Source organism: Triturus cristatus, chromosome 3_2, assembly GCF_964204655.1.
Source record: "Triturus cristatus chromosome 3_2, aTriCri1.1, whole genome shotgun sequence".
Classification (NCBI taxonomy): domain Eukaryota; kingdom Metazoa; phylum Chordata; class Amphibia; order Caudata; family Salamandridae; genus Triturus; species Triturus cristatus.
Window position 1 is genome coordinate 680,590,492 of NC_140584.1, and position 23,847 is coordinate 680,614,338.

General features: G+C 43.6%; 1 protein-coding gene across 1 annotated transcript in view; it reads right to left on the minus strand.

The window, feature by feature from the left end:
* The window catches only part of ITGAV (integrin subunit alpha V), a 382,159-nt gene that overhangs the window by 175,467 nt on the left and 182,845 nt on the right, over positions 1 to 23,847 (minus strand). Inside the window, exons 11-12 of the mRNA XM_085648702.1 lie at positions 19,133 to 19,185; positions 7,221 to 7,417 (exon numbers count right to left, since the gene is read on the minus strand). Coding sequence (XP_085504828.1) covers positions 7,221 to 7,417; positions 19,133 to 19,185 — 250 coding nt within the window. The remainder of the gene's footprint in view (positions 1 to 7,220; positions 7,418 to 19,132; positions 19,186 to 23,847) is intronic.

Below are 23,847 nucleotides of genomic sequence, written 5' to 3' on the forward strand. Positions count from 1 at the left end.
TGATGGACAGGATGCAGAACAATGTCATACATTCACCCCAGTACAGAGATCTGTTACCGATCCAGGGAAGACATGGCTTGGCAGTCCGGGCTGGACTGTTCCCATGAGGCACAGGGTCAGACTGATTTGCATATGGCCATGTCTGAACTGGGGTGGTGGAGTGAGCTAAAGAATGATGATGGATTAAACCCAGATCAGTTGACTGGGGGTGAGTGTTTGATTTGCTCAAAAGCTCTGTTCATCATCCCCTTTGGTATCGCTTTGTTCGCCCTAAGTTGGCAGGGTATGCCCAGAAGTGGGTCCCCTGCTCACTTTGCCACTGGATTCAAGATAGCCTGGCTGATGAAGGTTATGAACTCGAAACTGGTCCCCGGATGCTTGTTTCCTATCCAGGGAAGACATGGCTTGGCAGTTCGGGCTGGACTGTTCCCATGAGGCACAGGGTCAGACTGATTTGGATATGGCCATGTCTGAACTGGGGTGGTGGAGTGAGCTAAAGAATGATGATGGATTAAACCCAGATCAGTTGACTGGGGGTCAGTGTTTGATTTGCTCAAACGCTCCGTCCATCATACCCTTTGGTATCGCCATAATCATGGGGCCTGGCATAAAACATTTTGCGTAATACAGAAGAGCATTTGAGTGATCCTTCCCTGCCTAATTTGAACAGAAGAACTCAAGACGTTTGGTTCAGATTCTGAATATTAGGCATATATATTTTACATTTAATTATAGCAATTTCATTTGATCTTCATCTTTAACTGGCAGTGCCCAAGAAATCTAGTGGTATTTCATCAGGCTATTCTCATAGGCTTTGTAATATACATCCAACCAATACAAAACCTTAGATATGCACCCGTTGGGCATAGATTATAATCAGAGCCCTCTGGAATTATGCAGAAAGGTTGACTAAATCATGCAGGATAAAAAGGAAAGTTATGAGGCGTAATGCGGCACATTTTGAGACAGTATTACTCCCCTAGTTTGACATTTTTTTACTTGTTAACACTTCCTGGGCATTGGTTGCACCTCATTAGTGCCTGCTTAACACCCATATATAGCAATAAGCAACAGAAAGATGATCAGTAAACCTTTGCAAAGGGCCATCCACTGCACTGCAGCACGTGTTGTTGCTTTTTTTATTAACTTTTGAATAGTTTGAGCTAGAAACAAAACTACTTGTGTATTTTAAATCTGCAGAATATGCAGCAAATGGTGAATTATGAAGTAAATAGAATCTTTAATTTAGCAAAAAATGCTGCAGCCATACACTCGCATAATTCCAGTGGACATGATTACAATCTGTGAGGCATGTGTCCCTTATCTACTGCATGAGAATAGATCATGTGTGCATGGCTGCTTTCTTACTCTTGGGATACAAAGATATTGAAATGAAATGAATGAAATGAAATGAAAAAGAATTTCTAAAGCGCATGGCTGCCCTTGAGCGTCCCAGCGCTACGTGTACACACAGACAGACCTCCTCTGAGCCGCATCCAGAGATGTTAGTCATTCTGGGGGAAAAGGAACGTTTTAAGGGATTTTCGGAATCTGGTCAAGCTAGGTTCTTTCCTCATTGATGTTGGGAGGGAGTTCCATAGCTGACCCGCGTTTATTGAAAAGCGGCGTCCTCCGGTCCTTGTTCTTTTTGCTCTCGGGATAGCTACCAGGTTTTCCTCGCCAGAGCGGAGCGTTCGTACTGATTTGTAAGGGCGGATCAGATCTCTGAGGATCGGAGGGCCTGTGCCTTGGAGGACTCTGAACACTGTACAGAGCGCTTTGAATTTCACTCTCGCTCTTATGGGCAGCCAATGGAGCGCTTTCAAGGCCGGTTTTGCTGACGTTCTTCTAGGTGTGTTCGTCAGCAGTCTTGCAGCTGCATTCTGTGCCCTCTGGAGCACGTTCAAGGTGTATTCCGGTGCAGCCAGGAAAAGGGCGTTGTTATAATCCAGTCTTGACAGAATAAGGCCCTGTACCAGCAATTTCCTAGAGTCTAATGGGAGTAAGGGCATAACTTTCCGTATTGAGCGGAGCAGCCCATAGCAACACCCTGCAGTTATTTTCGCCTGAGTGTGCATCGACAGCTCCGGTTCAAGCCAGATGCCGAGACTTTTTATGGATCCCTTCGGGGTCGGAGGATCTCCTAAACAAGTCGGCCACATACATTTGGGGAGGGAGGTGCAGAGATTTCCCAGCAACATCACCTCGGTTTTGGAGGCATTAAGCTTGAGTCTTGAGTCGGCCATCCATGCCATGATGTTGGTAAGGCAGGCGGCAAACTTCTCACCATGGCTTTCTGCGAGCGAGAGCGAAACAATCAATTGGGTGTCATCCGCGTACGTTGCGAGTTTCACTCCAAAGGGTGCGACCTCCCCCTCCAGTGGGGCCATGTAGACGTTAAAAAGCGTAGGGCTCAGTGAAGAGCCCTGCGGGACACCACACTGAAGGGGGGTGGGCACTGATCTATAGTTGCCCTCGCACACTTGATATGTTCGATCACTCAAGAATGACATTAGCCAGGTGAGCGCCAGGCCTCTTACTCCCAGCTCCTCCAACCGGTGGATCAAGATCTTATGATCCACCGTATCAAATGCCGCGCTCAGATCCAGGAGGACCAGGGCTGCTGATCCTCCTGAATCTAAGATGCACCTGCCCTCTTCTACCATGGTGATCAGCGCCGAGTCAGTGCCTTGACCGGGCCGAAAGCCAGTCTGGGTGTGCCGTAACAACTCGTTAGATTCCAAAAAGGACGAGAGTTGCCGGTTAACCCATTTCTCAGCAATCTTTCCCATCCCTGGCAGTAAGGAGATTGGCCGAAAGTTGGACAAATCGGTGGGATCAAGCCCCGCTTTTTTTAGCAGGGCTTTTACTATAGCCTGCTTCCAACTGGGGGGGACCTTGGCGGCGGCAAAGGAAGCATTGAGTAGATCTACTGCCGGTCCCGCTATGACATCCATAAACTGCTTTAGGATGTACATAGGCATGGGATCCGTCGGAGAGCCACTTTTTTGCGCGGCCAACTCTTTACAGAAAGCTTCCCTGGTGATCGGGGCAAACTTGTCCAGCACGGCTCTATCAGTGGCCAGACGGCTCTCCCCCAAGGGCAGGCTCTGACGGGACACGGGGAGGCCGGCTATGATGTTTTGAATTTTCTGGTCAAAGTACTGGGCCAGAAGGTTACAGCGGTCCGTACTCCCCTCTGAGGGTTCTGGAGATACTGGAACTTTGAGCAGCTCTTTGAGAATTTTATAGGTTTCCCTTGAAGAATTGGTTGATGATTTTATCCTATTTTCAAGGTAGGCCGCTTTGGTGGCATTGCGCGCCACTTTATAAGTTCTCATGGCTGCCCTGTACTCTTCTTTGGAGTTTCCTGCCCAGTTTTTCCGCCAGTCACGTTCTTTCTTTTTACAAATTTTTCTCAGAAGACCCAGCTCTGGGGTGAACCATAAGGATTTGGGGCCCCCCGTCTTCCTGTTGGCTATTTTCAGGGGAAGTACCGCGTCTAAAGCTGTGCTGAGCCATTCGCAGAAAGCCTCATCTGCCTCTATAGGATCCCTATTAAGCACCGGGATGGTATGTGTCAGCTTGCGTGTAAGATCGCCGACCGGGAGTTTCGACCATGCCCTTACTGGTACTTGTGCTGTGGCTGCCGGGAGAGATGGGGGAGCTGTAACAAAACCCAGTTGAAAGGGGATCAGGAAGTGATCCGTCCAAGGGAGAGGCAAGGACGGTGACATGGAAAGACGGGGAAGATTAGAAAACACCGTATCCAATAAATGGCCCTTGACGTGGGTGGGCTCCTGATTATGGAGGGTGATGTTCCCCAGCCCAAGTTCAGATCTAAGGTCGTTTGCAGCTTTATCCTCCGCTGAATCGAAATGTAGGTTTAAATCTCCAAGCAGGAGAAAGTTGGGTGCCGACGCTATTAGCAATGGGGCCTCTTCAAGCAGAGAGTTCGCGAACTGCTTGATGTTGCCCGGAGGCCGGTAAATCAGCAACCCCGACAGTGAGTCGTTGGGGGACAATTGAATCTTAAAGCTACAACTTTCCGCATCCAGGATAGACCCTTCAGCGGCCCTACATGTCAAAATATCTCTATATATAATGGCCAGCCCGCCCCCTCTGCCTCGCGGTCTGTGCAAGCAAAAGATACAAAATCCGGGGGGAAGAGCGTTCGCCATGTCAAAATCCGAACTGTCAGATGTCCACGTTTCCGACAAAAATAGCACATCAAGCTTGTGATCCAAAATCAGATGGTGGATGTGTAAGGAGTGCCTAGGTAAAGATCTACAGTTCAGGAGGGCTAGTCGAAGTGGTTCCCTAGGGGGGGGAGCATTCTGGGCCTCTTTACTTTCCGTAGTACATAGAGCACAGGCTTTGAAGAGCACATCCAACCTCAATCCCCTCGGACAGAGGCAGGAGGCTTTGGGGCAGAGAGACATAAGTTGTTCTTGCGAGTATGTGAGAGGCCCTCGCTTTGTTTTGGGCAGCATGTCTGGCCCTAGGTCCGTACGGGCCCGGACGGGCCCAGACGGGCTTGCCTCTGGCGCGCCTCCGGCGCGCCATCGGCGCGCCCGCTGCGCCCGCCCGCTGCGCGGACGAGTGAGTGCAGCCATTTATGAGGCGCGAGGTCCTGTGTTCGCCCTCACACTAGAGCGCAAAAAGCTCTCTTCCCAATCCAAGATGGCGGGACCTTCCGGTTTAGACTTAGGTTACCGGAGGTCATTCAGAGCCCAGAAACGGCTCGAAAATGCCCCCACCAGCTAATATGACCAGGCGGTGTGACAAGGAGTAAATTTAAAAATTAAAACAAATTTTCCAAACCAACATCAAAAATAACGTTTTTAAAAGCAATTTCGGCTCTGTGGTGCCGTGTGGTGCCCGGCTAAGCTCCCTGTGAGTGTCAGGGGAGCCGCCTATGTGTACAGGCTGCGCCCGAGGCTCTTGCCTTAATTTATAGCACGAGGTCCTGTGTTCACCCTCTTCCCAATCCAAGATGGCGGGACCTTCCGGTTTAGACTTAGGTTACCGGAGGTCATTCAGAGCCCAGAAACGGCTCGAAAATGCCCCCACCAGCTAATATGACCAGGCGGTGTGACAAGGAGTAAATTTAAAAATTAAAACAAATTTTCCAAACCAACATCAAAAATAACGTTTTTAAAAGCAATTTCGGCTCTGTGGTGCCGTGTGGTGCCCGGCTAAGCTCCCTGTGAGTGTCAGGGGAGCCGCCTATGTGTACAGGCTGCGCCCGAGGCTCTTGCCTTAATTTATAGCACGAGGTCCTGTGTTCACCCTCTTCCCAATCCAAGATGGCGGGACCTTCCGGTTTAGACTTAGGTTACCGGAGGTCATTCAGAGCCCAGAAACGGCTCGAAAATGCCCCCACCAGCTAATATGACCAGGCGGTGTGACAAGGAGTAAATTTAAAAATTAAAACAAATTTTCCAAACCAACATCAAAAATAACGTTTTTAAAAGCAATTTCGGCTCTGTGGTGCCGTGTGGTGCCCGGCTAAGCTCCCTGTGAGTGTCAGGGGAGCCGCCTATGTGTACAGGCTGCGCCCGAGGCTCTTGCCTTAATTTATAGCACGAGGTCCTGTGTTCACCCTCTTCCCAATCCAAGATGGCGGGACCTTCCGGTTTAGACTTAGGTTACCGGAGGTCATTCAGAGCCCAGAAACGGCTCGAAAATGCCCCCACCAGCTAATATGACCAGGCGGTGTGACAAGGAGTAAATTTAAAAATTAAAACAAATTTTCCAAACCAACATCAAAAATAACGTTTTTAAAAGCAATTTCGGCTCTGTGGTGCCGTGTGGTGCCCGGCTAAGCTCCCTGTGAGTGTCAGGGGAGCCGCCTATGTGTACAGGTAGGAAAAAGAAGATAGACTTTGTTGATTTGATGCAGAACTTAGCAGTGGATGCTGTGCAAATGCATGGAAGCTAGCAGCTGTGCGTTTGTTGGAAACAGTTGTGGAATCTATGTGAGTACTATACTACTGGGAGTAGGACCTGTGACTCCAGAAAGGAAGAGGGTGTTAATTTGGAGGCAGGCTGCTACACTGATATGTAGGAGATGTATACCAAGGGTAGAGACATTGAGACAGGGGCGTACGCTAAATAGTAGAAATTTGGCAATGTGACGAGTATCTGAGGTTCCCGAAGCAGTGACCGTGAGATAATGCTGTGGTACTGGGTGGAGTGGAGAAAGTGACAGATGCATGGGAAGGTGATATACCACAGAAGGAAAGAATGCACAATTCAGAGCGCCAGAATGACAATAGTGGAGGACTGTTCTGTTCCAACATGAAGCAAAAGGTTACATTTTTGTTGAGTACCTCTAACACCTTTCCAAATGATCTACATTTGTGCCTCTTCGGCCAGAGTAGGTAAAACACAGAGCACTCGAAGGCAGGTAAAAAAAAAAAAGGCAAAGAATCTGCTGTGTCCCAGACACACCTAGTCATTCCATTCACCCCATATCATTCTCCGATAAAGAACTGAACTAAGCGTGTTGTCCACAACCAGTTTCTATACCAAGCTGTGCTTTGGTTGTATGATCTAGAGTGATGTGTAATTGGCCTTCATCATGAATAACCAACTAGTGAGTTATTAGGAGTGGGACCTCTGCTGGATAGTTGATTGCAAAGTGTATCAACTTGAAAACTGAATTGCCATTCACTTGATATGTTGCACTTTGTTCATAGGTAACAAAATAGTGAAAAGTACTTGCGCATTATGTGAAAAAAATTGTAATACAAGTAATCTCTGCAAGTAAAGAAACATGACTGTAGTATGAAGCTGAAAATGTGGTAGTGCTCACCAGGAAATAGGTGGGTTGATGATCAGGAGCTGATGAAAGAATCCGAAAACAATGTGTGTATCACCTGAAGAACGATTATGAGTTTAAGCTTAATTAATATTTTATCCTCAGGATGAGAAGAAGATTAAATCTACAGGGAGGTTCTTTTTTTGGTGGAATGGTAAGCGTATCTCTGAAGATTACCGAAAACTTGAGCCCAATGAATATCAAGTGGTATATAATTTGATTTAACGGACATAATAGCCAAGAAGCAACAAAAATCTCATTAAATTACCATAAATTGCAAAACGTTTTATGCATATAAGCCCACTGTGCTTTTTATATGAGCTTGATTAAAATGCACTGTCTGTTAATATTTTCTTTTGCATTAAAGTACATTATCTATCATAAATGATCTTACCATTAAAGCCATCTCTGTCAAGGTCCCCAAGAGGTGCAATGCAACTACCGAATCTTGCAAAGATCTCAAATCCATTCAGCTTTATAACAGGACCTGCGCTTTGCTGGAGATAAACACTGACTTGTCCAACTTCTTGAAGTTTGCCATCAGAACCTCGATCCAAAAATAGAGGAGCGCCAACAAACAGATCCACGTTCCTGTGAAAAGAGCAAACACTTAAGAAAGTAAGAGAAACTCATGTACATGTTCTTCATAGTTATATAAATAGGATAAGATATCGGAGTAGGCCTCTGATAGTGCGCGCTTTAAAATATTATACAACCAATTATAGAAAGAAATACCCTTGTTTCGGAACCTGCAAAAACAAATCTCCAAAGGAGACATGGAAAACTAAATCATCATTCCAAGAAGTGTAAAAGGTAGAACATAAAATGTATTTTTCTGCCATGAAATGTTTGTACATAATGTCCACTGTGTTAGAACGTCAGCAGAGTGCTGAGCTTCAATTCAGTATGGTTTCAATACATAAATGAATTCTGACCTCGAGAAAGCAGCTATCAACCATCACTGAGGTGCTATATTACTCCTCTTTATGATCTTTGGCATAATGTAATGTAAATGTATGTCTGTCATTATGCTAGAATGTGCAGTTTCCTGTGACCACTCGGCAACCAGCGACTCTTGGCAGAGGTGCTGCGGTACATTTATGGTGGGTGTCTGGGGTTGCACCCACAAGCTGCAAAGCCACTGTAGAAGTTAGGTTTGGAATTTTTAACATGAACACGCAGGAACTACTGGGCCCAACCGTGGGGGTTGAAGCCTTTTCTCTCCGGATGTCCTGGGCCCCGACCTGCTATGGATTCTAAGCAACTCGTTCAAGTACCCCTTCTGCACTTGACTCTCAGGGTCAGTATGCTCCGAGCAGTCCAAAGCCCCCTTTGGAAAGGGGGGGGATGTAGTAGGAGGTCAATGCAAATTTGTAAACACAGGCTCACAACTACGCACAGCAGCATTAGCAAGAAGTAATTGTCCCGCCAAATACTCACTTTTATAACAAAACAGCAGTATTTTATTTCTACCGCTTACCACACAAAGGAGGAATACGACATCCACATACAATTGCACAGTCCTTTCTTGAAGTCAGGGCAATAGTGCCCTTCTGGCGGTTGCCTGTCCAACTTACTCCTCATGTAAGCCATCATTGTTATTCCCCATTTACTATTGGTAACACCCAGGGTAATCCGTAATAGTAGTCAGTCTCTCAGGAGTTCACTATGACTCTGATATAAAGTCAATTGTGTTCCAGTATACATGCACTCAATGTAGTAGCAAGTTTCCTCAGACATCAAGTCTTAAACAAGCCTTACCCACACTGGCAGGAGGGAAGTGTTCGAATTCCTACAATGCTCCCAGTCGGCGGAAACTCGCAGCAGCTCCAATCCAAGTCAGATGAGTTGGCTGCAAGCGGACTCAGCGGCTGCATTAAGCGTGCACAGTCTTTCTCCCTTGCAATTGTGCTATTTAAGCGATAGGAGGTTTCCTATGGCTTTTTTCTGCAGCGTAAGTGTTGACCAGGGCTGGACTGGCCGTAGCTGGCACCGGGCATCTCCCGAGTGGGCCGGAGGGGTGGGGAACAGTTTTGTGGCCGCGGGGGGTGGTGATTTTTACTAGCAACCCCCACCCCGCCCCTCTCTCCCAGGCAGGGGTGGCTCTTCCATGTGGGCGGAGGAGCGTCGCCCCATTGCTTTCTCGCAGTGCGATAAGCAGAAACAAAAAATTGTATCATAAATACCATTTTATGTTTCTGCTTCTCACACCGCGAGAAAGCAGAAGGGTTTGGTTTGGTGGGTGGTCCTGCTCTAGGGCAGGGGAGGAGTGGCTTGCCCACTCAGAGGGCACCGACTGTTTGGTCGGCCCAAGGGTCGACCAAACCAGTCATTCCCACTCTGCCTTTTCTGCATGTAGGTTCCATGCAGTCTACATGGAGAAAATGGCCTCCCCATGGACGCCTGATTGGTCGGCGTTCCAACCAATCACAACGCTGCCACTGCAGCGTTGTGATTGGCTCAGGGGAAGGGAGGGAGGCTGCCTGCTTCGTGTGAGGAGCAGAGACAACGAGGTACCGGACAGGGCCGGGCCAGCGAAGATAAGTGAATTTTAATTTTTTTTCATTAAAGCTCCCCTCCCTGCGCGACCTCCCGCCCCCAACACCCGTGAGTCATGCAACCCGTGACTGCTCCCAGGGCCAGTTAAGCAGCAATCTGCCAGGGCTGGTTGCTGTTCCTAGTCCGGACCTGGTGTTCACATACTACCAATATGGGGGAATGGCTACAACGATCCTGTTTTTCCCACTGCATCCTCGGTCATTCAATAGGTTTGAATCTGTCACAGATCATGTTGCTTTCATTGACCTACGGACCACCACTGCTTGTTGTCTATGAGCTCCGGTCCTGTCCACACAGCAAAGTTATTTGATTTGATTACTCTGCATAGCAGCCCCTCCTGCTTAACCGAGTTGCCACACTGCTACTGCACAAGGCTTCGGTCTGTACTGTACAGCAGTCTTAAATCATGGCGGCCCCTCCTGGCATACGGGGTCACCACACCTTTACCTCACAACCCCCCGGAGGACCATTCCATATGGCAGTCTTTACCACAGCAGCCCCTCCTGGCATACAGGGTCGCCACATTGTAACTGCACAAGATTTTGGTCCTTACAGCACGATAGTCTTTAAAACGGCTATTTTCACGGTGGCCCCTCTTGGCATACAGTGGTCACTGATTCAGACCTGCACACAGCAATGACTCGATTGGTGCAGCAGTCATTTTCCTCACACCTCACACAGGGAGTCAACTTGATAGGGCTCCCAATTGGATTTTGTTCCCTGCAACACTCTCCTCTTCCTTGCAGGGCACACTGGTCTTGGCAAGCAGGCAGGAGATGGTGCTCCAGACTGCATGGATGGTAGTCTTGGATTTCCTTGGTGGTGTCCCCTCAGGCAGACTAGCAGACCTTGGCACCCAGTTCTGGTCGAAGTCTTGCAGAGCTTCCACGCCTAACACAACCCATCTGGCTGCTTGGCAGATTGCAATTTTTGGGATCTCAAACTTCCCTTCTCGTAGTCCATTTCCAGACACAAAATGTGATTTAGGGTCTGAGTCTTTGAAGTTTTATCTTGGTGTTCTGCTTCTTTTGAAGTGCATACTCCTCTGCTTCCTCTTCCTCTAGAGATGCGGTATGTCACAGCAGGGTGTGTCTGAAGCAGATAGTCCCACAATACTGGCCATGGTAATAACTAGAGTTCACACATGGACGTCAGCCACAGAGATTTGTGCATCAAAAGGTTAGCCCAGGGCTCCCAGTCCTACTTTTCTATGCACCATCTCCTTTCCAAGATTTGCCTAGGCCCCTTACTCTTGACCTCTCACTTAATCAAAGAGGACCCTTTGAAGTGAACAAGGGAGGTCGATTCCTCTTCTCCCCAGTGTGTGTCCCACCCAGCTTACAAGAATGCAGCAGTCCGCAAATCTGTTTGGGGCGATCTCTCTACCTCCACTTCATGTTTCACCATGCAATCTTGGGTTTTCCAAAATGGAACCCAGGCCCTACATGTATTGTACCATTCCCAGTGCATGTATACAGCATACACACACTGCATCCTCCATGTACTGTACCAATCAAAGGCATGCATACATCCATCACATGCATCTATTATGCACACACTGAATCACAGGTACACATACACCAGGCACATGCATTTATCCAGTATGCACTGTGCTCTTCGTGTATTGTACCACTCACAGGTACACATACACCCAGCACATAAACTTCTTCTGCACGCACTGAACAGCACTACATCCTTCAGGTACTGTATCACTCTCAGGTACATGCATACACCATGCATGCACTACTCAGTACCACATTGTCACTGTGTGGCACCCTCCCCAGGCACGCATACACTCAGAGCAGATATACCACTTCTGCACTGCAGCAGCACTTCACACCATTCTGATGTAGTCAAGGGGAAGTTAAGCACAAACAGTCTAGTGGAGGGCCGTAGAATGGATTGGTGTGGCATAGAGTGGAAGGGCTCAGAGTGGAGTGGCATATTGTGGAGTATGGATGGTGTAGTAGCGCATGGCCATTACAGACAACACTTCTTCATTTGAAATTACCATTACATTTGCACCAAAATACGCTTTTAATGCACTCAAACAATAACGTGTGCAAATGTCATCACCTAGTGTATTATTGATGTGTTTTGATGGTTTGTTTAACCACACTTCAAAATTACAAAGAAATGTGATAGATTTAAACTAATTTAGATATATTCTGAGACATCAACATAGCTCATTTTTCTTTTGTTTTTGGTGTGCTAGAAAAAAAAAACTGCAGTTCAAACAGGTCCGGTGTTCACGGGAGAAACAGCTTGGAAAGTGAAGGCAGGCAGGTCCTCCGGGGGGTTTTGAGGTTGCTGTCCACTGAACACGCCGGGGTTTTGCAGGAGCAGGTTCGAGGGGAGACAGGCCTGTAGGGCTGGGGCCAAGTCAGTGGGCATCATCCTTGTTAGCTCTGCACGGCTTCTCGTCCTTCTGCTCTTCTTTTTCTTGTGGTTGCTGGATCTGAGGAAGGAAGGTTCAGGGTGCCCCTAAATACTAAATATAGGGGCGTTGCAGGTAGGTAAAGGGCAGGGACCAATGGGTCCCTTTCCTGGGGTGGGTACACCTCCTATTCTGCCACTATCCAGTGGGAGGGGGCAGGAGCCTGTCCCGGGTTGGCTGGGTCCCCCCATCCTCAAGATGGCGGGGACTTGAGGTTGTGCATCACCTCGCCTCCCCCACTTTAGGGGTGGAGTTGGCAGAGGTGGGCACACCTCTCTTCCTCCCTTGTTTTTCCCGCCGGTTGTCCCACCCAAAGTGGGGAGGTAGAACAAGTGGGGACCAGTTGCTGAAAGCAGCAAATGGTCTGGAGAGGCTCACAAAGGCAGCATGCCTTTGAAGCTTCTTCTTCGTGAACCCTGCCCATCCTGGGGGAGGAGGCTTAGCACCTCGTCCCAGGATGTGCATTGTTTCAGGCTCCCGAGAGCAGCAAGCTCTCGACCCAGGGGTCCAAAAACATGTCTGGTGGTGGCAGCTTGCAAAGCCACTCCGTCAGGTTACTGGGAGTTGGTCGAGTTTCAGGGGGCATCTTTAAGATGCCATCTGTCGTGCATTTTACACTAAATCCCACACTGACATCAGTGCGGGTTTATTGTGCTGAGAAGTTTGATAGCAAACTTCTCAGTCTTCAGTGTAGCCATCATGGTGCTGGGGAGTTCGTAATGACAAACTCCCAGCACCATATACTCTTAATGGCAACACTGAACTTACAGGGCCCAGGAATGGACTTGGGCACTGTTGGGGTACAGGGCTCATGCACCCATACCCTCACCACTGGCATAGGGCACCCAGCTATAGGGTGACTGATGTATGCCAGGGCAGTGGTTTGTGGGCATGGCACACAGTGATGTGTGTCATTTCGACTCTTTGTTTTGTTCTGCACCAAGACACTCAGCCTGCAAAGGCAGTGTGTGTGTGTGTCAGGGCACAGGGCCTCTAAGGGTGGCACAATAAGTGCTGCAGCCCTTAGAGGCATTCCCTGGTCACAGTGCCCTGGTTACCTGTGGTACCATTTACCAGGGGCTGACCAGTGGCCAGAGAGGAAAAAGTTTAGGCTTCAATGCAGTTTTAGGGAAGGAACACAGGCCCTGGGTACCTGATTGGCAGGAGCCCAGGGCACACTCAGTCAAAGAACATCAGCAATTCATCAAAAAGTGGGGGCATACCATGCAAGAAAGAGGGCACACCATGCAAGAAAGAGGGCACTTTCTCACAGTTCCTGTGGTGCAGCTTTTGTTAAAGCGTTTGAGGGAGGAGTCCGACTTCTCCACAATGAGCCGACCACCATCAAAAGGCAAGTCCATTAATGCCACCAGGACAGCTCCTGAACGCCTGTGGAATGCAGCCAGGCTTGTCAGCACAGGATAACCACATTTGGCCAGGGACCGAGCCATCATGTCAATCATCCATACCATCGTTCACCAGGTCAGAGAAGGTCTTCATGTGGTCAGAGAGGGTGAGGATATCCATCTTGGCAAATTCCCAAAAGGCTTGGAATTATCATTCAGGAAGGCTAAATCCGCACTAAGAAATACAAAGATGAGTTTTAAATCCTAGCAAAAGACATGGTTTGATGATGTGCAACCTACCTATGAACATGTAAGGCTGAGAAGGGGTTCTCCGAAGCAGTCACAACAGACTTCAAGACCACTTCATTGAATGGCAGCATAGGACTGCGAGCCACCAAAAACTGCTGCAAGTTTTCCATCAAGATGCTAGCCTTTGCAAGAGCAGTTGTTATAGTTGAATGGAGTGCCTATGCTGCTTTTCGTATCACAGAGTAAAGGAACAAACTTACTCTCAAGGAGATCCTGAGGGATAAGGAATGTCTCCTCCCCCCACCCCCGGAGTTGTGTCAAGGCCAGAAGCATTCTGTAGTTCTAGATGACGGATAGCATCTGTGGTAAAGAAGTATTTATCAACTCCAATTCATGCGCCCATAATCTCTGTTGGGCAGATTAAGTTATCCGAGACTCTGTAAAAGAGCTACTCTCGCCGAGCTACTCCCTGCATCCCAAGGAAAGACCTCTGCAAGGGCTGGTTATTGGAGGAAAATCACACAGTTTCTTTTGCCACCCGCAAAATGTCTGCTGACTTGATGACTGCGGCAGCACTGAAGGTCTTCAAAAGTGGTATTGGTAATGGAAGAATGGGTGGCCTCAAAGACAAAGGTTTGGTGCTTTGTCATGCAAAGGCCTCACTGGAACCAGCACAAAGTCCAGAGTTTGTTTTAATTTAAAGTTGGCTGCCACTAGAGTTGTAGGTGCCAGAATCATCAAACCCAGAGGAGGAGCACTGCCCTGGGGTGTGGCACAGAGGGCTGAGGGTTCGTCTTAACTTTTTTTTTTTTTTTAGAACTGTGATTAGCTCAGACAGGTACATTTTTAGGATTTTGGGGGCACTGGGCTAAATGTATTTTAGGGGGGCCTGTTCAGAACAGCTTTGAATTTATAATTCAATTTCAACTCTTTCCTGCCCTCTTTAGCCAGGTTAATGACAGTGCACAGGCACAATTGTCCAAATTCTAAATATGTTTACATCTAATATTCAGGGATTCTGACAATATTGTAACACAGAAGCAGGTCACTAATGGTACTGCAAATAATATCTGCGCCACCCTCCCATTTCTCATATGTAAGGGCCTGTTTTGATCTTTGGATTTTGCCCAAAACATAAACACATCTCTGCACAATGTCTGTAATAGACTCTCACACATCACCCACATGAAAATTAATTAAAGGAAAACAGTATTTAAAACAATCTCTTTGAATCATTCAAGGTCTGCAGAACAGAGTTGTCTCTATCAGGGGGCCCCCTGAAAGGCTGGAGCCCTGGGCCAGAGCCCACTCTGCCCATGCGTTAAAACGGCTGGGCTCTAACAAAAAGGAACAGGCCAGCTTTGGGGAACAGCACAAGAGAGTCTCAGAATGGTCCTGTGAGCAGGAGCACTTCTTTGAGGAAGAAAATGACTTTCTTCATATGCTTGTTTTTGTGGGAAGATACTTTAGGGTAGCACTCCTTGTCAGAGGACTTATACGAGGAAGGGCAAAGCGATAGTTTTAGAGTATCCTTAAAAGCCCTTGCAAGAAATAATTAGGCTTCCTGGTGGCCATCAGGTGCAAGGATGAGCGACAGCCGCAGGCGAAGAGGTTGTGGTCGGATTCCAGATACAACATGCAGAGTGGGGAATTTATGAAACTTTCTTATGAAAGCACTGACAAGGTTTAACACCAGGACCGTAAGTGGTGACATTTGATCTAGTCTAGTCAAATTCACTGAGGAATATTTTTGGTGAAGACCAATGAGAAGTTTCAGACCCAAGACACATCAGTGACGAGGGGAAAACAGAAACGGACACCGGTTTGCCAGTTAACATCTCATCTACAGAAATATTGTCACATCCTGACTGGGCGAACCTGTGATTGGATTTGTGTTGGTCATCACTAGTGATGCTGGTGAGCTGTTGGGGGGGGGGGGGGGGGGCGTGGGAATTAAGGATCCAGTCCAGTGCCTGGATGATATTCAAGAGTTGATTAATGGAATCTCTGGTAAGAAGTATCCATCAGAAAAAAAAGTTCTTGTTAAAGGAAGCACTAAAAAGGTCAATATCAGAGCCTAAAAGGTGACAAGGTGTTTACTGGTTGTCATCTCTAAGAGAATCATCTAACACATGCCTGTGGCATGACTCTCCCCTTTCAACGCTATGTTTTTTTGTGACACTTTTACTTAATATTTCTTTAGATTCTCAAAGGTCAGCATTTTAATTTACCAGGCCAAGGATGACCTAGGCTACTGAATACAATTGGTTAGGGATGTGTGGCTGGATATCACTGGAGTTTACTTCTTATTCCATTTTGCAAGACTATCCAGGCAAGCAAAGCATGTAGCATGCACCTTATATTGATAAAAGGCGATGTTTTGTGGCACAACCAGCAGCATTTATATCCACCATAATCATTAAGGGCAATATCTGTTGTCATACTTCGAGTACACCACTTTATTTCAGTTAATAAGCATGTCATCAGTGACACTGGCTGCCAGTATGTCAGTCAATGCCAGTACATTTTAGAACAACATTTTTGCAGGGGGCAGCATCTACAATGTTTGGTGGTTGCTTCGCAAAATATATGGAATAAAAAGAATTGTTTCATTGCATTCCGATTAAAATATTCTGGTAAAATATTGATATTTGCTTTTGACAGACACTTTTTGCTTCAGCCAAAATGCCCCACTAAGAAGCCACCCTTGCTAAAGCATACTTAACATATGCATACGCATGTTAATCATGCATTGTACGAAAAAATGGTCTAGGTTGCTGCCACTCATTTCTTGTGAGAACAGCACAGCATGAGGTTTCGTGTAGCTGCAGTCTCCAGTTCATGACCATAGAATGGATGGCTATCTTGGGGATGATGTAGATAATGTTGAAGGCCATCCCCAAGGATAGGTTGGGCAAAGTGCCCAAATAACATTTGGGGATAATTCACCTGAGGAATAAAAACCATTATTTTGACAATATTTAATAGTATTTTTAAAGGAAGGGGAACACTTTTTGCAAAAACGAAGAAGTCCCTGTCGACATCTGGGTCGTTAATAATTGGGTCACGGTTTGTTTGTACAGAAATCATTCCCAGATCCAAATAACATGGGGCCATGTCTCAGGCAGCAGTGGAGTTCACCAGATGGATTTTCAACCCTGACATGGAGATGTACAACAAATGTCAGCGTTTTGCGCTTACCAATTTTGATAGCGTGCTACTGTCTCCCTACTCGAACACTTCGAGGAAGTTGAGTCACACCTTACCAATGAACAGTAAATGGGAAAATGTGGAAGAGTGGACCTCCTAACACTACTAAATCGATTCACAACAAAAATAAAGACACATAAGGAATTAACAGTGACACTTTGGATAGAATGCAGGATTTATTACAAAAATTGAATTAGTTTAAAAGCAATGCTTTTTTCAATCAATGCTGGATTTTAGTTGTGTAACATCGGTTTATGAAAATTGAGGTTGACAATTAGCAAAACATATACAGCAAGCTGCTGAATGATCAAGACTATAAACTGCCACATTGGGGCTCGACTGGCTAGAGTCCAAAATGGAACTGCGGCGCTCCTGGGCAATGCTTCGATCTTTTTTATGCTTTGGTGAAGCAGGAATGCCTCGAGGAGTCAGAGAGGCCTTGTTGGTGTAGCCTCCTCTACATCTATCCGCAGAGTGAGGGGCAGGGTTTGCATGAGGAATAATAAACAAAAGTTGCTCCCCCCCATCCCATAGGCCCAGTAGGAAAGGCACATGCATATCTGGTAGCACTTTAGTAATGTTTCTAAACAGTTATGATGACAAAACTGAATTAAATATTGTATTTGAAACAAAATTACAATATATTGCCATCAATCCATCATAAACCTATTTAAAGATTTTACATACAAAGGAACGGATATGTTTTCTGTTCCCCCTCGATTATCTGAGGTCCTATTGAGGTTACCAGAGACGTCTCCCAAGAATAAAGAAATGCCTCAAGTGCATTCTTTTGGAAATGGTCAGAAATACACAAACATTCAGTTGAAATACTGGTGGGCAAGGCTGCCTTTGTACTTTAGACAAGGTGCATGTCAATGACTTCTGAAAAATGAATCCTGTAATTGATTTTGGTATGCAAAACACATTAAATAATCACCCTCTGTCCTCTCTTTTGTTCAATCTAGGGAAGCAACCCCTGGCGGGGTGGGTACGGTGCAATGCCCAAAGTTGCAGACTTCACTTGGAGCCTGGCTGGGAAGATATTATAGCATTGTATGCCGTTGATGTACTGTTATATCTATCTGATACTGGTCAGTCTAGTCCCTGCATTCTGGAAATGGTAAAGATCTTTAGGGTACTCTGGGGTATGTATAAATTGGCAAAGATCAATAGCCTTTCCATTCATGCTATAGGGACCCCCATGAGAACTGGAATGACATGTTACAATGGGCTAATGAGGACTTTCGATACCCGAGAGTATATACCACAAGGGATTGGAATAATTTCATCTGTAACAACCTGGGAAAAACATTAGATGACTATAAAGCAGACGTGGAACACTGGCGGTTTCTTCCACTGTCACGTATGGGAAGAGCGGCACTGCTTGAAATGATTGCGCTGGCTACATTTTTATGTGTTGCAGAATACACCCGGTGAGGTCCCAGACAGCTTCTGAAAGAAAGGCACTGTGTCACTCATAAGCAGCTTTTGGATGGAGGGCATCCAAGAACTTCTCTATGTACACTAACGAGGGGTCCCCTACGAGGGGGACATTGGTCTCCCAGATCTCAGGCTGTACTACATGCTTCCCCGCTGAATGAATGGGCATTTGCTGACCAACACAAACCTTCTTTAATGGCATATAGATGAGCCATTTCGAGAAGGGGGTGCCTTAGGGACCTATATGGGAGGGAATGATTGGATGGCAGGCTGCTCCAATGGCAACAATTGTCAGAATTTGGAGGAAGGGTTGCAAAGTATGGGATGGTGGGACAAACTCTATCAAGGTGCCCCCGTTGGAAATCGAACATTCTGAGAGACCCAACAAAGCTACAGGGTTTCCGGGAATGGGATTTCCTTGGCATATCCAAGAATGGAGATGTATGGGGCCCACAGGGCCGAGTGTTTATAATGCACCTCCAATTACAATACGAAATTTCTGGTACACCACACTTCCAATATACCCATCAGAAACACGCTACTGTGGATATGGCATGAGCAACCTTTGTCCAAATACCATTTCCTATTCTGCAATACAGCCTTGATGGTGGCAAAATATGATGTGGTCAGACTGCGGGGCTCTGTCAAGTGTAGAAGGGTAGCCCTGGTACCTCAAATGCTGTGTGCAGGTTTGGGACCAATGGGAACAACACAGGCCGTCCACCTGAGATCTGCCAGGAACTGAGAAGCCACTAAATTGGTAAATACAAACAATACACCATTGCAAGAGATATAAGGGCTCAGCAATGGGAAACTCTCAGATACTTACACATGCAGGTCTGTGCGCACACTTTCCTATTGTAAAATGTGAAATGTATTTGTCCTGTCAACCTCTCACAGAATCTTTATACCAAATGTATGCCACCCTGTTTTTTAAATTAGTAAAATGCATAATATTAATAAAATCATGTTAATTTTATACACAAATATATACATCCATAAACATATACATGCTAAATAATATTAGGACTAAGGAGTAGATGCGAGGATAAATGTCTCACTTACCCGTCTCCATTAATGTCTGTGGCAGCTACAGAATATCCAAAATACGCAGCCATCTGTACAAGATTCAAAAGGTGAAACTGATCAGTCAAGGGGGATGGCATGCAAGGACGAGAATTGTGCAGACATTGTGAAGCATGAACAATGGGGGGTGGGGATTGGTTAGTGTTGCCATAAAAGAGAGTACAGAGTCAAAATGTACTAAGATTACTCAAAGTATAGACAGAAAATACTATTTCTTCTCTATATGCTTTAAAATGAAATCATAAGATTCTTTTATACATTAAAGTATACATTATAAGTTCAAATGTATTGAGGCATAAAGGGCAATTCTGATGACAGCTACATTTACATGTTTCAAAAGCACTGGCATCCTGGCTGAGCAAGTACACCTGGTTATCAACACAACATTGTAAGGTCCAACTGTGCAAGTATACAGAACGTGTTTGTCCAAGATAAAATCATTGTTTTGTTTTCCATTGAATAATACTGGTTGAGTCTCACACTAATGTTGGTGTAACTCATTTTGAGTTTAGACACTTTGGGCCCGATCCAAAAATGTTCATTCAACTTACATGTGCAAATGACTTGATTTACAAGTGCAAATTCATGTTTTGTATTCACAATACCAACATTTACAATCATAAAGCTATTTGCACACACACAATTTTACCACAGTGATATTACGTTGAAGTAAATTTGATTCCATGAATGAAGAATGGATGTTCAAGGGTAGGAGTGCGTGGGGCCTGCACGATTGTGGGTATTAAACTGTTTTTCAGTTCAGTCAAATCTTGGAAATTGTCAGAAACTATCAGTAGGTGTTTATCCATTTCCTCGGTGCTATGGGAAAGAAAGAGCCCACCTCCAAAATTGGTCAAGCACAGGTAAAGGGATTTTTCAAAGTTGAAAAATATTTCCCTCTTGAAGAAAATAAAGGGAAAATGGTAGCACAAACATTTGCTTTTGCCACTGGAACCATTTCTGAATCAAAGAAATTCGTAATTCTACACTTCAACATAAATGTAGAATTGAAAGTGTACACTTTCCGATTTCTTTGAGAACCATGCCCTTCCTCATAGGTCTAAATACAAGAATAATTAGAAACAGTTTGGTTTACATACAGGGAGGCTTCTTGGACTATCCATTTCGTGTGAAGCGTTACTTGGGTGCCAAAAACTAAAGGGTGTGATCTTTAGCAAGTGAACATGTATTTATAGACTGATGTCTGTAGTTATATACCATTTTATATATATATATCTGTTCTCGTTTCCGGTAACTAGACATAATATCGAAAAAAAAACTATCGAACGGACATAATATCGAGGCTAAAATATAGAATGGACACAATATCGAATGGACATAATATAGTCGTTAAAAATATTGAATTGCAGGTAAGTAATATCGAATGTCATAATATAGGCATGAAAAAATATCGCATTTTTAATAATATCGATTTTTTAAAGTGTTTTGCATGTTAGTATATGTGTTAAAAGTGTATAATATTTTTTGTAATGTATGTTTAATTTTTTTAAAGTAATGAATTTTATGTTATTAAATTTTTGCGTAATTTAATTCCGTAGCGGGTTTATAGGAGAATAGGGTGGGAAGTAATTTAATAATAATTAAGTACATTTTTATTTTTATTTATTGGTATTGATAATTAATTTAATGTTAATTCATTATTAATTTGCATTTTTATTATTTATTAATTTTTGGTATTGAAAATTAATTGGTTAATTGAAAAATAATTTGTATTAATTGGTAATTATTTTTTAATAATTGTTTAATTGATAATTATGCTAATTGTATTAATTTATAATTTGTAGTGGGTTGTGGGTTTATTGGGGAATATGGTGGGTACTAATTTAATTGTAATGAATGAATTGCTAAAAATATTTTTGTGTATTGATCATTAATTTACTGTTAATTAATTATTAATTGGTATTTTTGAATATTTATCAATTTTTGGTATTGCAAATTAATTGGTTGTTGATTAATTATTAATTGGTAATTAATTTGTATTAATTGGTAATTGGTTGTTGATGAATTATTAATTGGTAATTAATTTGTATTAATTGGTAATTATTTTTTATTAATTGTTTAATTGATAATTATGTTAATTGTTTAAATTTATTATTTGTAGTGGGTTGTGGGTTTATAGGGGAATATGGTGAGAAGTAATTTAATTTTAAATAATTAATTATTGAAATTAATTTTGTATATTGATAATTAATTTACGATTAATTATGAATTGGTATTATTTGTATTTAATCATTTTTGGTATTGAAAATTAATTGTTTGTTAATTAATTATTAATAGGTAATTAATTAAACAATATTTATTGGTATTTATAATTATTTAATTATTAAATATTTTGTGATTGGTAATTAATGTTAATAATTTTTGTATTGGTATTAGTAATTCAATTATTTTAATAAAAATATTAAATTATTATTTTCCCTACTACTGCACTCACTGGAGTGGGAATAGTAAATTTTACCCCTACGCTATCCAACGCTTTCCCTACTGTTGCTCTCACTGGAGTGGGAATAGTAAATTTTACTCTCCCGCTATCCAACGCTTTCCCTACTGTTGCACTCTTTGGAGTGGGAATAGTAATTTTTACCCATACGCTATCCAACGCTTTCCCTATTGTTGCACTCACTGGAGTGGGAATAGTAAATTTTACCCTCCCGCTATCCAACGTTTTCCCTGCTGTTGCACTCTTTGGAGTGGGAATAATAAATTTTACCCCTACGCTATCCAACGTTTTCCCTACTGTTGCACTCTGGAGTGGGTATAGTAATTTTTACCCCTACGCTATCTGACGCTTTCCCTATTGTTGCACTCACTGGAGTGGGAATAGTACATTTTACCCTCCCGCTATCCAACGCTTTCCCTACTGTTGCACTCTTTGGAATGGGAATAGTAATTTTTACCCCTATGCTATCCAACGCTTTCCCTACTGTTGCTCTCACTGGAGTGGGAATAGTAAATTTTACTCTCCCGCTATCCAACGCTTTCCCTACTGTTGCACTTACTGGAGTGGGAATAGTAAATTTTACCCTCCCGCTATCCAATGTTTTCCCTGCGGTTGCACTCTTTGGAGTGGGAATAATAAATGTTACCCCTACGCTATCCAACGTTTTCCCTACTGTTGCACTCTTTGGAGTGGATATAGTAATTTTTACCCCTACGCTATCTGACGCTTTCCCTATTGTTGCACTCACTGGAGTGGGAATAGTACATTTTACCCTCCCGCTATCCAACGCTTTCCCTACTGTTGCACTCTTTGGAGTGGGAATAGTAATTTTTACCCATACGCTATCCAACGCTTTCCCTATTGTTGCACTCACTGGAGTGGGAATAGTAAATTTTACCCTCCCGCTATCCAACGTTTTCCCTGCTGTTGCACTCTTTGGAGTGGGAATAATAAATTTTACCCCTACGCTATCCAACGTTTTCCCTACTGTTGCACTCTGGAGTGGGTATAGTAATTTTTACCCCTACGCTATCTGACGCTTTCCCTATTGTTGCACTCACTGGAGTGGGAATAGTACATTTTACCCTCCCGCTATCCAACGCTTTCCCTACTGTTGCACTCTTTGGAATGGGAATAGTAATTTTTACCCATACGCTATCCAACGTTTTCCCTATTGTTGCACTCACTGGAGTGGGACTAGTAAATTTTACACTCCCGCTATCCAACGCTTTCCCTACTGTTGCACTCTTTGGAGTGGGAATCGTTATTTTTACCTCTACGCTATCTGACGCTTTCCCTACTGTTGCACTCACTGGAGTGGTAATGGTACATTTTACCCAGCCGCTATCCTACGGTAAAAATGTTGATTATTTTGTATTAATATTACATTTATATATATCTATTAAAAAATAAAAATTTAAGTTTATTTTTTTTAAGTTACATTAATTATTTATTATTTTTAAGGTTATTTAAGTATTTTTAAATATGTTTTAGTTAATTATATTTATTATTTTATTATTTTTACATTACTTTTAATACATTTAAAAAAATTCGATATTTTGACTGACTATATTTTTTACAACGATATTTTAGACTCGATATTTTTGTACTTACCTGTTTGTAGATAGGAATTCGATTTTTTTGCATTCGATATTTTGGCATCGATATTTTTGTAGGTCTATATTTTGGTAGTCGATATTATGTCAGTGATCCCTTGTTTCCAATGCGTTTGTTATTCAGGAATTATCTTCCCTAGTTTTAAAAAATACTTTCATGACTATGTCTTAAATAGAGTTTGACCGCATTTGCTACTTTAACCAACCAATGTGTATTTAGATCATTATCTCCAACTTTTGCTTTCTTAGATTTATTTTAGATGGTCATTTTTTATTATATATGTTTTTTTATTCTTTTTCAGAAATACTTGCTAAAGATTGATAGAAGCCTCATATTTATGCTAAAAGTTCCACTCATACAACATGTTTTGTATTACTTTACTATTCATTACAGATCTGCTATGTTTTCGTAACAAAAGAACAGTATGCACAGGAATTAATTATGCTTTAGCATTAAAATAATCTTTGCATAACAAAATATCACTGACAAAAATATAGCATACGTATAGCGAATTTTAAATATTATACACTTTAAAAATATTACATTTTGAATCTTATAATATACTAATTATACAAAAAAGTATAACAAAAAATTATACCCTAAAATCACTGCAAAA